A 14,661-nucleotide genomic window follows, 5' to 3' on the forward strand; every position below is an offset into this window, starting at 1 on the left:
AAGACATCAGTCAGGAAGTTAAAGCTTGGTCGCAAATGGGTCTTCCAAATGAACAATGACCACAACCATACTTCCAAAGTTGTTGCAAAATGGCTTAAGGACAACAAAGTCAAGGTATTGGAGTGGCCATCACAAAGCCCTGACCTCAATCCTATAGAACATTTGCCTTGCTGTGGACCTCTGTGCATGTGAAGATCTGAGTCAAAGATTCATTTTTAGATGCCTATCCACAGGCATAAAAATTGGTCTAATTTACTTGAAACTAAAGTCCACCGAAGTGAGACTGCCCTTGTTTCTTCACTATTTACATTAGCTTGTGAACAAAACAGGTTGTTTCTCATTGAGTTTCAACTGCTAGGAAAGAGAAAACACTTCTACTAGTCAGACTCAATCTCACAGGCACAAACATGACGAGTTGCGCTACCACGGTAACCTCCCGCCCTTAAAGGGGCAGGTGAGCATTTGTCTCATCTGTGATACAGTATTTTGGTTAAAAGACCCAGGTCACAGGCTCCCGAGTGGCAGATGCCGCAGTGTTGTGTCATTACCAGCTGTGACCTGAAGTCCCATTGGGTGGCACACAATTGGCTCACCATCGTCCGGGTTAGGGGAGTGTTTGGCTTTACTTGGCTCAAGACGCTCTAGCGACTCCTTGTGGCAGGCCGGGCGCCTGCAAGCTGACTTCGGTCACCAGTTGAAAGGTGTTTCCTCCGACACATTGGTGCTGCTGGCTTCCGGGTCAAGCGAGCGGGTGTTAACAAGTGCGGTTTGACGGGTCATGTTCCAGGGGAAATATTAAGGGCTCAGGTGACAAAATCTGATTTAATATACCACATTAGTTACTTTTTACTAGTAATTAGGGATGCAATGAGACAGTATTTTGTCGAACCGTTCAGTACGCCCCCTACAGTTCAATACGCACATGTGAACCGCAGAATTACGATATTCCTGTCATTTTCCTATAATTTCCAAATGTAATTATTGCGCTGCAGACTACATGCACTTTGTACATTTAGATCCACAGAACCAGACGCACAACTTGAGAACAGGCTTGGCAGGCAACTGCTTGGGGCCACAGGACATTAGGGGACCCCTGAGGGCTGACAAACTTTACCTCACAGAAATGGCTCAAAATGTGGCAACCGTAGTGACCGCAACCCCCCTTAAAACAACTAACGGACGATTTGCAATGACATCTCAGTAGGAAACCTCCCCATGAAGAGAGAGGAAACAAATATTCTCTCAGCTCCAATGTGTCAATGGCGAGCACTAGCGAAACAGAGAGAAGCAAATTTGAAGAGGCACAGCAGTCTTTCAAATCCGTTGTGTGGGAACATTTTGGCGTTCAATACAATGATGAGGGTAAGAAGACCGTAAACAAAGTACAATCCGCAAGCATTGCCTTGCCACTGTCGGCGACTCGAGTGGAAACACTTCTAACATGTGTAATTTAAGTCGCCATCACCCGGCCGTATCCCTTGCAGGTGGAGCTGGAGCAAGGAGAGTCCACTCGTTCGCAAAAACACAACAACCTCTTGCTGCTGCCTTCCAACAACAATTTGCGAAAAATTCAGAAAAATAAAGAAATAACGAAAGCAGTGGGAGTATTGACAGGCAAAGATTTGCAGCCATATTTTGTGGTTACTGACTCGAGATTGTCACCTGATGAAAAATGTAGCATGTAATGTCAGCAGCAAAGTAATTGCCAAACTCCATGAATCATCAGAGAGAAATAGATAGGGTGTCTGTCCATTCCTATCTTAACTCTCTCCACTGATAGTTGGACTTCCAGAGCAACTCAAGGCTACCTCACTGTGACGGTTCACTATGTACTGGATTGGGTTGACGAAGGGGTAGCCCTTGAACTACTGAACGCTGTGACAGAGTGGAAGCAAGAAAGACCAAATAGCACAATCCCAGCCACTACAGATAACGCAAAAAAAGATAGTGAATGCCATCCATGAAGCTGATGGCTTTGGGCCCCCACATTGAATGTTTTGCACACATCCTGAACCTTGCAGCCAAGAGGGCAGTCTCTCTCTCTCTCTCTCCCAAGGCAGTGTCCCGCCTCCTGGCGAAGGTCACAAAAACACCACCGCTCACCAAGTTGAGTCAAGCAAGAGATGCTAGATATACCAAAGCACAAATGAATCCATGACACCCAATCCATCACAACCTGTTGGAATACCATTCATGACATGCTGGAACGTTGTGGAACAGCAACCGGCCAGCTACTCTGCTGTATTGGAATAGGCGGTGAAGAAGTCGGTCAAAGACTGACTGACAGTGAACCATGCTGACTGACAGTGAACTGAAGCTGGCAGAAGAACTCATTTTGGCTACTCAACCCCCTGAAAACAATGACAACTCTCATGAGCAGTGAAACCTCATCAATGATCCCTCTAAAGACAATGATTATCAAATCCATGGCACTGGGTCCTGAGGACAGTGCAACCATCATGGAGGACCAAGGCAGCCATCACTCAGGACTTGGAGAGAAGATACACAGACCGGGATCCTCTGGACTACCTTCAAAGATCTACAGCCCTTGATCCAAGGTCCTTCTGTGGCTCAGTTGGTAGAGCATGGTGCTTGTAACGCCAGGGTAGTGGGTTCGATTCCCGGGACCACCCATACGTAGAATGTATGCACACATGACTGTAAGTCGCTTTGGATAAAAGCGTCAGCTAAATGGCATATATTATATTAAACCCCTGCCCAGCCTGCTGCGACAGAGTCGACAAGGACCTCAAAGAAATTGTGACTTTTAAACGATCTCTCATGATATTGCTTTTATCATGTGCGTTAATGTGATGAGATATGTTTCACTTAATAATAATTGTATTATTATTACTAGCCATTTTTCTTGCAGTTTCAAGCAGGGCCATCCACAGAGGAAGAACATCCATCATTATCCCCTCCTCAATAGAAGATCGCCATGGCAGAGTTATCTGGGGAGCTTTTCAAAGCAGAGGAATAGACCAAGCCCTTTCCCAAAATGATTGAGGTGGTAACCTCGTACAAGGCAGCAGATTTCCTTCATGTGGATGCTGATCCTTTTGTGTGGTGGAAAACAAACCAGTCAAAGTTCCCCCATGTTACAAAACTTGCACAACCAGTCTCGGTGTCCCGGGAACCTCTGTTGTAAGTGAGAGCGTTTTGTCCATCGCAGGGGACATTGTCAGTACAAGCCGTTCTCGTCTTGCTTCAGAGAATGTTGGACGTGCTTATCTTTTCACAGAAGAACCTAAAAAGAACCTTAACATAAAGGAACATATATCTCATACAGGGTACCAACTTGATGTTGCACTTTTGTTATTTTTACTTTTAAATATTGCCTATACAAGTATGTACCCTGTTTATTTAAAATGGAGAAGGCAAAGAACCTACAGGTCGTCAAAGCTAAGAAGCCATTTTAATTTTAAGGTTTTTCTCCCCTTGACTTCATACAGTAGAGACAGAAACCAGGCCTAGTCAGTCATGCTGCCATTTTTCCGAATGGAAAGTTGTATGTCTATAGGCAAAATAAAGAGTTCATTGTTTAAACGGTGCTGTGTTACGTTTCTTAAATATAAAGATACCGAAACCGTACCGTGGGCCCACTGTCCGTTGCATCTCTACTAGTAATGTATTGTTGTATGTATTGTACTAGAGACATTACAAAGCATGCTTGTTTGTTTTTTGTGTTTTGCTGGTGTAATTTTAGCAGGCCAAAAAATATTTTGGCTGGTAAAAATCTATTGTTTTTTTATCTACCTGCCACAGTGGCTGGTGGACCAAAAAGTTACATTTATGCCCTGACAAAGAGCATCTGATTGCAGTTCAACACTAGGTTTTGGTTCGAGTTCCAGCTGCTGATCCAGTCGTGCCTGTGGTTCAAATCCAGATTGTGGTTGTGGTCATGGTTGTGCTTGGCTGTTGGGCCATGGCCCAGAGTGGAGCCCCTTACCATAGGTGGGGTATTCAGCCGGGCTGGTTCCTGGGTAGAAGCCTGCCGTGCCACTGGTCACGGGGTATTGTGGACTGGGTGGCATGTAGGGAGCCCGGTACTACAGAGAGAGAGAGAAGGGGGGGGGGGGCAGACTGGACACTTAGAACTGTTTAAAGGTATAGGACTGTGAGTTACCTGTCCTAAAGGGGTCAAGCTTCTTGTTTGCTGCGTTTCGGTATAGCTACAACACTATGTTGATTTGAGACTTTTTGGTGCTGGAATACTGTACGAGAGGTGTTATACGATTTACATTTTAAAATTCACAAAACTTCCACGACATTCCAGAAAGCTGTGAATTTTATGGAATCTTGCAACCCTATATTCAAGTGAAGTTAACCATTAACATAAAGTCATCATGACCGGTTGTGGCACCTGTCCAGGGGGGATGAAGTAGCCCTGAGGGGAGCCAGCAAAGGACAGCTGCTGCCCAGGGATCATCATCATCTGGGAGCTGGGCTGGTAGACGTGGGTGGGACCCACCGGACGAGGCCCGCTGCTGGTCTGGACCCGGGGGGCACTGGTGGACATGGTGGCCCTGTTGGCATAGTAGGGCTAGAGAGATGGAGGGGAGAGAGAAACTGTCAGTATATTTCTACAGTATATTTGAGTGTGTGTATGAGCGAAATGGTGAGCTGTGTGTACTGCGGTGTTAAAATGTCACATGTTGAAACTGTCAGATGGTCGGTCGAGACTCCAGAGAGCTGAACACACTGCACACACAATGACTGCCATGGGGGGGGTTTAGTTTGGGATTTACAAGCCTGTGTTGTGAATTACTGGACCTCATGGGTGCATGTTCATAGAGTAGCGAGTATGAGAATCCCCCATGACTAACAGGGAGGCGCTATATCCATCCTGGCCCAGTATTTACAAAGCGTCTCAGAGTAGGAGTGCTGATCTAGGATCCATTTGGCTTTTTCAATAATATTGAATACGATTCTATGGACAAATCCTAGATCAGGACTCCTAGTCAAAAGACACTTTGTGGACACAGGCTCTGGTTAGTATTTCAAAAGGTGGTCAAACTGGGAACTAGGCTATAATACGACGGAGCAGGATTAAACTGAAGCAGGATCAGCTACAAGTTTCGACAATGATCATAGCTAGCATCTACCCAACAAAAGTATTTTGCCAATGATCACTGATTATTGTCAGCCCTTGGGCAAGGGACGAGAGTAAACTTTTGGACGTTAGTTCTATAGACTCAGACTAAACTACGGCTAGGTTCGACGGACCGAGAGGAGGGTGAGAAGGAAAAGAAGCTGTTACCTGCAGTGCCCTGTATCCGCCCTTCAGCCGCACAACACACGGGCAGAGAGCAAGAGGGTGGGGGGGTGAGAGGAGGAGGACAAGAGAAGAGAGAGCAGAAGGAACGAGAGAATGAGAAGAAGCAGTATATCACTCAGCCACTAACAGTTTGCTGCTGACTACCAGAAAATATGAAGCCATCAAGGAAAAATCAAGCTAGAGAGTTAAATCCACAAGGAACTACCGTTGATCGTAGGCCTGGCTGATGGGTTGGCTGGCACTTTAGCCTGATTAGGGAAAGTAATTTATACATGAACAGGTGAAATGTAAAAACCGATGGACCCTGGTGCCTAGGAACTTTACCGTATAGTCCTACAGTAGGTGGAATCAGGTGTAACCAAGGGCAACCTATGTAATTAGCAGCCTGAACACATCACTACTGGAATCCCTGGTCCTGGAGAGCCACAAAAGGGCTGAGGATTATAGCACGGCACTCTACTCATGACCTGAATTGATACTTTTTGAAATATTTCACTCAAAATTAGGTGGTTTTACATCTAGTTACAGCTGGGTCTGATCAGAACTAGAATGGCTGTTTAGCCTCATCTTTCTCTGAAGTTAAATTGCATTCACGCACAGCGGTCTACTTTCAGGTCGAGATGACAGACATTTCGGGGAAGGTGAGGGGAGTTAGTACCTGTTGGTGTAAAGCACGAGGCCCTGCAGCGAACTGGGAGGGAGGACAGCAAAAGAGAGCAAGAGATCAAGGTTGGTAGCCAGAGACACTTAAACACAAACAGGTTGGACCAAAGCGTTACAGTTGAGCAAGAGTTGGAGTTAACAGCGTAACAGAAGCTTGGACATTTAGAGAGCGTGAGCAAAAGAGCAGGAAATAGAATGAGAGAGATGGAGAGGGCAATACCTGTCGCGGTTGCGGTGAAGAGTTCATTTGTTGAGGTGGTGGGGTGGCGAAGACGAGAGAAGGGGGCTGACCTGGGGCATAGGCAGCCTGGGAGAGAAGGGAGGGAGAGAAACACAACTGCGTTAGTTAGATAATTTCCTGCCAGAGATGGGTTGTGTTCATTAGGGTACAATGTAATAAAACAAAAATGTGCATCCTTATTGGACAAGTTCAGGTAGCAATGTCCCAGTTTCAAAACATTCTCACGTGTTTATGTCCTAATGAACGCTACCCTGATTAGTCAGCACACACTGGGTCTTGTCAATGGCTCTCACCTGTGTCAGTCCAGGGGAGGGGGAGGGGTGTGGGACAGAGGTGGGTCCCGTTATAGGCTGCGGTGGTTTGTTCATTTCACTTGGTTCTGCATTAGGGTGGCGCTGACTTGCCAGCCGATCTGAGGAGAAGGAGGAAGAGTTAGCAAAACAACAACAAAAAATCTAAATCAACAAAAAAACATGGAAGACTACAATCTACATTCTGATACTGGGTAGGTCAGACTAGCGTGAGTAGACTAGATATACAATAATAACCTGGACACCATGCCCACTGACCGATGATCGAGCAGGCTCAAGTTAACTCCCTATGAAGTTCATGGGCTTCCACGAACAGGGATGTCAGAACTTGTGACAGCATTGTTGTTGAGGCGAGTTACAAAATTGGAAATGGGTTAGTGGGTTTGTCTGCGCTATAGAAAGGTTGTCCCGCCAAGCAGCAAGGGTGGTGTTTACTGACCCTGCCCTGATAACAGTAATGCCTCCTCCCTGTACCCTTGCGCCAATACACACTTACTTTCACCTCCCTATATCCCTCCTTCACTTTCCACTTAGTCTTCTAGGTTTAGCCTATTTCAGCTGGGGAAAGTTGCATATACCTCTTAACTGCTATTTAGGCCTGAAACAAGAGAGATCACATCCCTCCTGGGGTTGAATTGGGTTACGGGTAATTACCATATCTCCACTTTAGGGGCAATTGAACCATCTATTGATCCTCCTGGCAGATGATAACAATTAAAAAAACACGTTGCACCATGACTATCGTCAACTAATGATGGGGAGATGAATTTGACATGACACATGGATGCGGATTAGAAATGGCGAAAAACCAGTTAATGGGGTCATGGGGTCCGAGTGGCGCAGCGGTCTAAGGCCCTGCATCTCAGTACTAGAGGACGTGATCGGGAGTCCCATTGGGCGGTACACAATTAGCCAAGTGTCGTCCAGGTTCGGGAAAGGTTTAGCCGGGGTAGGCAGTCATTGTGAAATAAGAATTTGTTCTTAACGTGCCTTGTTAAATAAAGGTTAAATAAAAATCTAAAATATATTCACTTCTCTGCATCCGTTCTTGGGGATTAGGCTCACGCTGGCCTGAGCTGGTACATTCACTCACGCTCAATTGAACTAACTGGTTAGCTAGTTTCAGAGAATGTATTGTTTCTGGTCAAAGTTCACTTGCCAGTAGCCTCTGATTGTTACAGATTTTCCCCATTTTTTTTTATAGATATGTGCTGGTTAGTGGTTACAATGTTTGAGATTCTGTATATTTTCTGTATACTTTTACGGTTAAGCAATATATTCCACATTTGAGTGGTGTGGGTTGTAGACAGGCATGGGTCTACTGAGACATGTAAGAGGTTCCGCAAATTCCCATTACTTATTGCTACAGTGTTGCCATTAATTCAAGCATGAAAAGAAGTAGTGTCAAACTGTTATCACATGGTCTAAAGAGGCGATCCCACATTAGGAAGACGTGTCATATGGCTAGCTAACTACTAGCTAGCAAGTACCCGGTGTTAGCCATGTTATCCCATCTGTGGCTAGTTCATTATTTGGTAAACACATTTTAGGCACTAAATACAAATAAAGAACATGAAATAACCCAATGATAACACGATCGGTTTGTGGTTTGATTCGGTACAACTAACATTACTGATGGGTCAAATTGCAGGGAAGGCCTTCTAGCATGCCAATGATGGTGGATGTCAAACACACCCCACTAGCTAACGCGCGCTAGCGAGCCTGTGTGGTAGTTCTACGTGTCTCTCATAGTAATGTCGAGTGACTGATACATTCTGCAGTGACATGTCGACACATCATTTGTGCATCGCAATATTAAAGACATTACGTTCATGGTATCCAATTGAAATAGTTGATACACTTTCATATGTTAATTGGTATGCGAGTCTTGCGATCAGAATTAATTCGTTGTAGGCCCAACCAAGCCTCACACATAGAAAAACCAGCATGACAATTGCCTTACCTAGATTTAGCTATGTTGACAGGTCGGATTAACCAACGTTAGATATTTTAAAAGTGTGATTTAAGAAACTCAGAGTAAATCGCCAGACCGGCATTGAAGTAAAACACAGGTTAACAAAATGGTTTAGATAGTTAGTCAATTTGTTTCGATGGAAACTGTCATATTGAACGTTCACAAGAGGGAAGATTAGAAAGCTAGAAACATTCCAGGCTCGCTAACTAATTTACCAATACCTTCACCCACTTAAAACACCGCTATGAACTGGCATTAGTTTTAAACTCAAAAGGTTAGCTTATCAAGCTCGTTTTGACGAGCACAGACAGCCAAAGCCAATATTCAATTTTAGCAAGCCAGCGGTTTTACATGTAGCTAGCTAACATTAGCTACTCTTCTAAACTAGCTAGCTAGGTTAGCTAACCTTGTAATGGACTGACAAGAGCAGGGCCTTCATCCAATTGTCTTTCAAAGATCGATAGCAGGTATCGCACACTGGATTCTTACCGGTTATGAATTGTGTCTGTGAGGGATATGAGCGAAAACTGGAATCAACAGTGGAAAATATATATATTACACCCGATCGTCCGTTACTTAAAAATTGTAGTGTAGTTTCTTGTCCTCTCCTCCAAATGGAAAGTGGTGCCCTTATTGGGGTGAGTGCTATTGCTGTCACTTGTTCTTTAAATCCATGGAGCGTGCAAAAGTGAGTAGGGCATAAAATGTGTTAATATAGCACTTGAAGATTATTATTCACAACTCCAATGCCTCCGGAAAAAGCCTCTGGACCGGAGGTCCATGATCAAGGCGCCGATGGTGACGGATTGCCGGTCAAATACACAATCTACTGGGGTTTCGTTCGGTTTACAGCGAGGCCATGTTGCGATGCATTCTCGTCCGCTGGAGCCGGCCGGACGGTGCGCCTGGTAAGTCGCATGGGTACTTCCGGGAAAATCATTATTTGATGACGCATCCTCCGTCATGTGACAGTGGACGCGAACATTAGCGTTTTTCCGCTTCTGTACACAAACTTCATATGCGTGTTGTATAAATTATTTTTAAGAGCTATTATTGCATAATGTTGTATTCTTTTGTCACTTACACCCCCGAGATTATTGTGAGAAAACAAGGAAATGACCATCTTAATAGTAGACATTTGTTTGTGTAATTGATCAAGGCCAATAACTTGACATGTCTGATACATTCTATAAGAATATGTCATTTAGTCAATACGTTATCAATTGATATAATACAGGAGTTTTTCAATGAAGAGGTGGCACAATGCAGAAGTAAATAGTGATAAGAATGTGTCAATGAATGGTGGTTGATGTATATCCTTCAATCTTTCTCAGGGGTCACACAAACCTGTGAAGCCAAATGGATTTCCAACTGCAGTATTGAAATAATAAAGGTCATTTAACTTGACTGTACCCACTTAGCCTCTGGAGAACAAAATAAGTAGCACTTGCCTAGTTGCTTTTGACCTGAAGATTTTAAAATGATTTCCTCTCATACTGTGCTCTCGAATGGCTCCATGGATTGGAGCATGGTGCTTCAAACACGTGAGAAACTCCAGAAGCTGTATGTATCAAAGTGTCTCAGAATAGGAGCACTGATCTAGGATCATGTATCCCCTTGTCCATGTAATCTTATTAATTGTGGATGAATCTAAAAGGCATTCCTTCGTTGACAGGCTTGATAAATATGGCCCCAGAGCACACACAACAGTTCTTGAGACACCCATACAGGTTTGGTTCAGTCACAATCACATTCATCATCTTCAGAGGAACTTGTTCAACGAGATTATGAGTCAGATTGGTATTATTTATTTTGACAGGGAAGACATATTGAGACCTAGGTCTCTTTTCCAAATGCGCCCTGTATAATACAATATAAAATACACATTAAACACAAAATAAATAAATAAAATATATATACACATTAGAATACAAAAACAGTCATGGTAAGCACAAATAAAACATCACAAATTACCCAGAAAAACTATTACATTCATTCACAAATAAAGAGGGGAGGGGGACCAAAGGTTTAAGAGTAGTAGCAGCTGCACTTTGATGAATAATATCGCCATAATCAGGAGCAGATAAAAAGGTTGACTGAATAATCTGCTTCCTACTGATTTGAGAAAAGGCACAATCTGTTTCTGTAGAAAAAGCAAACTTTAAAGCTTACCTTCTTAACCAGCTCATCAATATATTTTTTAAACATCAAATCCATATCAATCCAAATGCTGAAGTATTTATATGCGGGAACACGTTAGATTGGAGAACCATCTAATGAGTGAACATGTAATTCATCGGAAACATTCTTACAAGAGTTTAAAAACATGTCTTTTCTTTAGCCTGTATTAAGCACAAGTTTTAAATCAGCAAGGGATTCCTGCATTGCTCTAAAATCTGACTAGACTTTTGACACAGCCAGATCAACAGTCAGGGCAATAGCATACATAATAGTATCATCCAAATACAGATGACATTTTTAAAAATGTAACAGATTGACCAATGGTGTTTATATAAATAGTGAAGAGAGCAGGTCCAAAAATTGACCCCTGTGGTACACCTTTATGTACTTCAAGAAATTCAGACTTAACCCCATCCATCATGATGGCCTGAGTTCTGTCACAAAGATAATCATGAAACCATGAACAGGTGTTAGAACTCAGGCCTATCGAGGACAACTTAATCAATAAAATAGCATCATCAACAGTATCAAAAGCTTTGGTCAGGTCCACAAACAGAGCAGCACATTTCATTTTAGTGTCTAAAGCATTGACGAGATCAACAACTGAAGGGGTTTCTGAAATAGTGGTATGCCCAGGCATAAACCCTGATTGATTCACACACAAAAAATATGAGCAAATTTGTACATTTACCAAGGATTCAAGAAGCCTAGCTAAACAATGAAGCCTTGAAATGGGACTATCGTTATTAAGAGCTGTAACAGCTGTCGTGGGAAGAAGGTGAGGACCAAAGCGCAGCGTGGTAAGTGTTCATCTTATTTAATGAAAACTGAACAACAGGCACAGTTCTGTCTGGTGTAGACACACAAAGACTGAAAACAACCACCCACAAAACACAATCTAAAACAGGCTACCTAAATATGCTTCTCAATCAGGGACAACGATTGACAGCTGCCTCTGATTGAGAACCAGACCAGGCCAAACACAGAAGTAGAAAATCAGAAAAACTAACATAGACAACCCACCCAACTCACACCCTGACCATACTAAAACAAAAGACAAAACAAAGGAACTAAGGTCAGAATGTGACAAGATGTCTACTATCCCCGTCCTTAAGGAGTGGCAGGCAGATGATTTCCATACTTTTGGAATATTTCCTGATAACAATGTTAAATAAAAAATGTGGGTTATTGAGGCATCAATGATAGGCGCGGACCACTTAAGCAGACCAGGATGCAATTTGTTGGCCCGTTGTTGTCTATTGCTAGCCAAGCATCCAGGATGTATTTTTCTGTAAATAGCCTTAAAGAAAAGCTTTGACTATAATTTCTCTGATCATTCATCAAGTTTCCCGTGTCAGCATCCAGCCCAATATCATTGTGAATAGGCTTAGAAGTTATTTCAAAGAGATATCCTGCAGAAATAAAATGGTGATTAAATGCATCAATGATGCCAGTGTCTGAATTCATTTGTTGTGACAGAGAGGAGGAAGTCGAACCCTTCAAGGATTTGACAGTTTTCCAGAATTTAGCCAGGTTCTCATTACAATCTGAAAGAGCAGTTACATAATTAGCAGATTTAGCCTCTCATTTGTTTTACAATGATTCCTCAGTTGCTTAAAAGCTTGCCAGTCTGGGCCTAAGTCTGTGTTCCTGGCCTTGACCAAAGCATCATCTCTTTGGTGAATGACTTCTGATCATTCCGGAGTGTAACAAGCATGTGGTGACCAAGATGTGGTTCACCATGGAACTACCAATGGTGATGGCTGGAGGAAGGTGAGTGGCTGTGGACGTCTGGCTTTTTCTGAGCCTACTTGAGGACCAACGAGAGATGGAGGACAGAGGACCCATTGCTGCCAATCTGGAAGAAGACAGTTTCACCTTATGTGTCACAGATCCCCGTACTGCTGCTCATTCCAATCACCATCTCTGGAGGTCTGCTTCACCGGCTTTCTAGGCGTCACTGAGCTGGATTCATTACCACCATCCCCGGGCTGTCTTGTCTCATTATGCACACCTGATTCCCATTCCCCCCTGATTAGTATGTTATATATGTACCCTCTGTTCCCCATTGTCGGTTATTGTTCCCATGTCCGTTGGTCTTGTGAGTACCTGTGCTTTGTTTCGGCTTTCGTGCTGCGTGTATTGTGTACTCGTTATTACGGGTCTCGTCCCGTGTAATTATTAGAGGTTTAAACCTCGCTCTTTTTGGAGGGGTTACATTCCTGTGTATTATATATACGTGTTTGTTTTGGGCATCGTCCCCATGCCTTTTCCATTACATATATTTTTGGGTGGAGTAAAAAAAAAAACTATTCCTGTCTCCGATCATTACACAACGTGTCATTATGGTGGAAATTGGTAGACAGCATTTTCTTTTTCTGTTAAAATCCACGCAAATAAAATAAGTTGGCGAGGAATCACACAAGTCAATCAATGCACACAGTGTGATAGTTAGTCACAGTTTGTAGGCTCACCAGTTATTGGCAGCAAGGCAGAACAAAACCACAGACTAGAATCCAGCCATCACTAGGACACAAACTCAACCAAAGCACAAAACTCACCAGCATAACAGCAAGGAGAGAGCGGTGACTTACTCAATGCATTGAAATGCAGAGGCCCATCAACAGCAGAGGCTGTATAACCAGTATGACAGCCAGGAGAGAAGAACCTTGGAGGGGATGTAGTTTCCTGTACAGGCCAGTGGAAAGTTGGGTGGGTGGCAAGTGTTACAATGGGTCGCGGGAGATTCCAAGAGAGTAAATCCAAGTGAGGTTGGCAGTAGTTGAAAAACATCCAAGGCACAATGACTCTGTATGCAAGATTGTCCAATGTGTTCACAGCCAGATGAAACCAAGGTAAAAAATTATTACGATAATTAATGTAGAAGCATCCCTAGTTAGGGCAACTTTAAATGTGCATTTTGTTATGAGTCTTATTTGGTCACAAATGTGTATAAAATTAAATGAATCATGGCAATAGACTAAATTAATATTGAGAAACCATAGCTGGGTACCATGTCTGACAAACAAAATATATTACTTGATAAATATCCAGTACCAGTCAAAAGTTGACACCTACTTATTCCAGGGTTTTTCATTATTTTGACTATTGTAGAATAATAATGAAGACATAAAAACTATGAAATAAAACACATGGAATCATGTAGTGACCAAAAATGTGTTAAACAAATATATCCCGCTCCTCCCCGCCGACGTTTGACGCCGCTGGTTTACTAATCTCGGGTCCTGGGACCAATCCTTACGCGCACCTGGCTTTCATCATTACGTGCACCTGCGCTTCATCATTAAGCACACCTGGACTCCATTACCTCCCCTTTATCTGGCACTCCCTTAGGTTCCTTTCCCAGACAGTCATTTTTCTGTTGTTCATGTCTAGACTCTACTCCTACGTTGTATTGGTCCATGGTACTTGTTACATTAAACGTACCAGCTGCTTCTTGACTCCCAGTGTCTACTTTACAGCCACCCTTTGCCTTGATGACAGCTTTGCACACTCTTGGCATTCTCTCAACCAGCTTCATGAGGTAGTCACCTGGAAACCATTTCAATTAACAGGTGTGCCTGTTAAAAGTTCATTTGTATAATTTCTTTCCTCAATGCGTTTGAGCCAATCAGTTGTGTTGTGAGAAGGTGGGGATGGTATACAGAAAATGGCCCTATTTGGTAAGAACAGCTCAAATAAGCAAAGAGAAACATCAGTCCATTACTTAAAGACATATGAAGGTCATTCAATGTGGAAAATTTCAAGAACTTTGAAAGTTTCTTCAAAAGCAGTCTCAAAAACAATCAAGCGCTAGGATGAAACTGGCTCTCATGAGGGCCGCCACAAGAAATGAAGACGCAGAGTTAGCTCTGCTGCAGAAGTTCATTAGAGTTACCAGCCTCAGAAATTGCAGCTCAAGTAACAGACATCTCAACATCAACTGTTCAGAGGAGCCTGCGTGAATCAGGCCTTCATGGTCGAATTGCTGCCAAGAAACCACTACAGGACA

At 43.2% G+C, this 14,661-nt stretch overlaps 1 protein-coding gene across 5 annotated transcripts in view; it reads right to left on the reverse strand.

The window, feature by feature from the left end:
• Nucleotides 1-9,390, reverse strand: part of LOC118402193 (eukaryotic translation initiation factor 4 gamma 1-like) — a 29,200-nt gene extending 19,810 nt beyond the window's left edge. For 2 of the 5 annotated variants that reach the window (XM_052477059.1, XM_052477057.1), the window contains exons 1-7: nt 8,958-9,390; nt 6,476-6,594; nt 6,162-6,248; nt 5,937-5,969; nt 5,261-5,281; nt 4,364-4,543; nt 3,950-4,049 (exon numbers count right to left, since the gene is read on the reverse strand). In XM_052477059.1, the coding sequence (XP_052333019.1) occupies nt 3,950-4,049; nt 4,364-4,543; nt 5,261-5,281; nt 5,937-5,969; nt 6,162-6,248; nt 6,476-6,550 (496 nt within the window). In that variant the 5' untranslated portion in view covers nt 6,551-6,594; nt 8,958-9,390. Of the gene's footprint in view, nt 1-3,949; nt 4,050-4,363; nt 4,544-5,260; nt 5,282-5,936; nt 5,970-6,161; nt 6,249-6,475; nt 6,595-8,874 lie in introns of all 5 variants that reach the window. The other 3 variants (XM_052477058.1, XM_052477060.1, XM_052477061.1) reach the window with 3 other exon arrangements.
• Between the last annotated feature and the right edge of the window lie 5,271 nt (nt 9,391-14,661).

The sequence above is a fragment of the Oncorhynchus keta genome, chromosome 23 (genome assembly GCF_023373465.1).
Source record: "Oncorhynchus keta strain PuntledgeMale-10-30-2019 chromosome 23, Oket_V2, whole genome shotgun sequence".
NCBI lineage: Eukaryota > Metazoa > Chordata > Actinopteri > Salmoniformes > Salmonidae > Oncorhynchus > Oncorhynchus keta.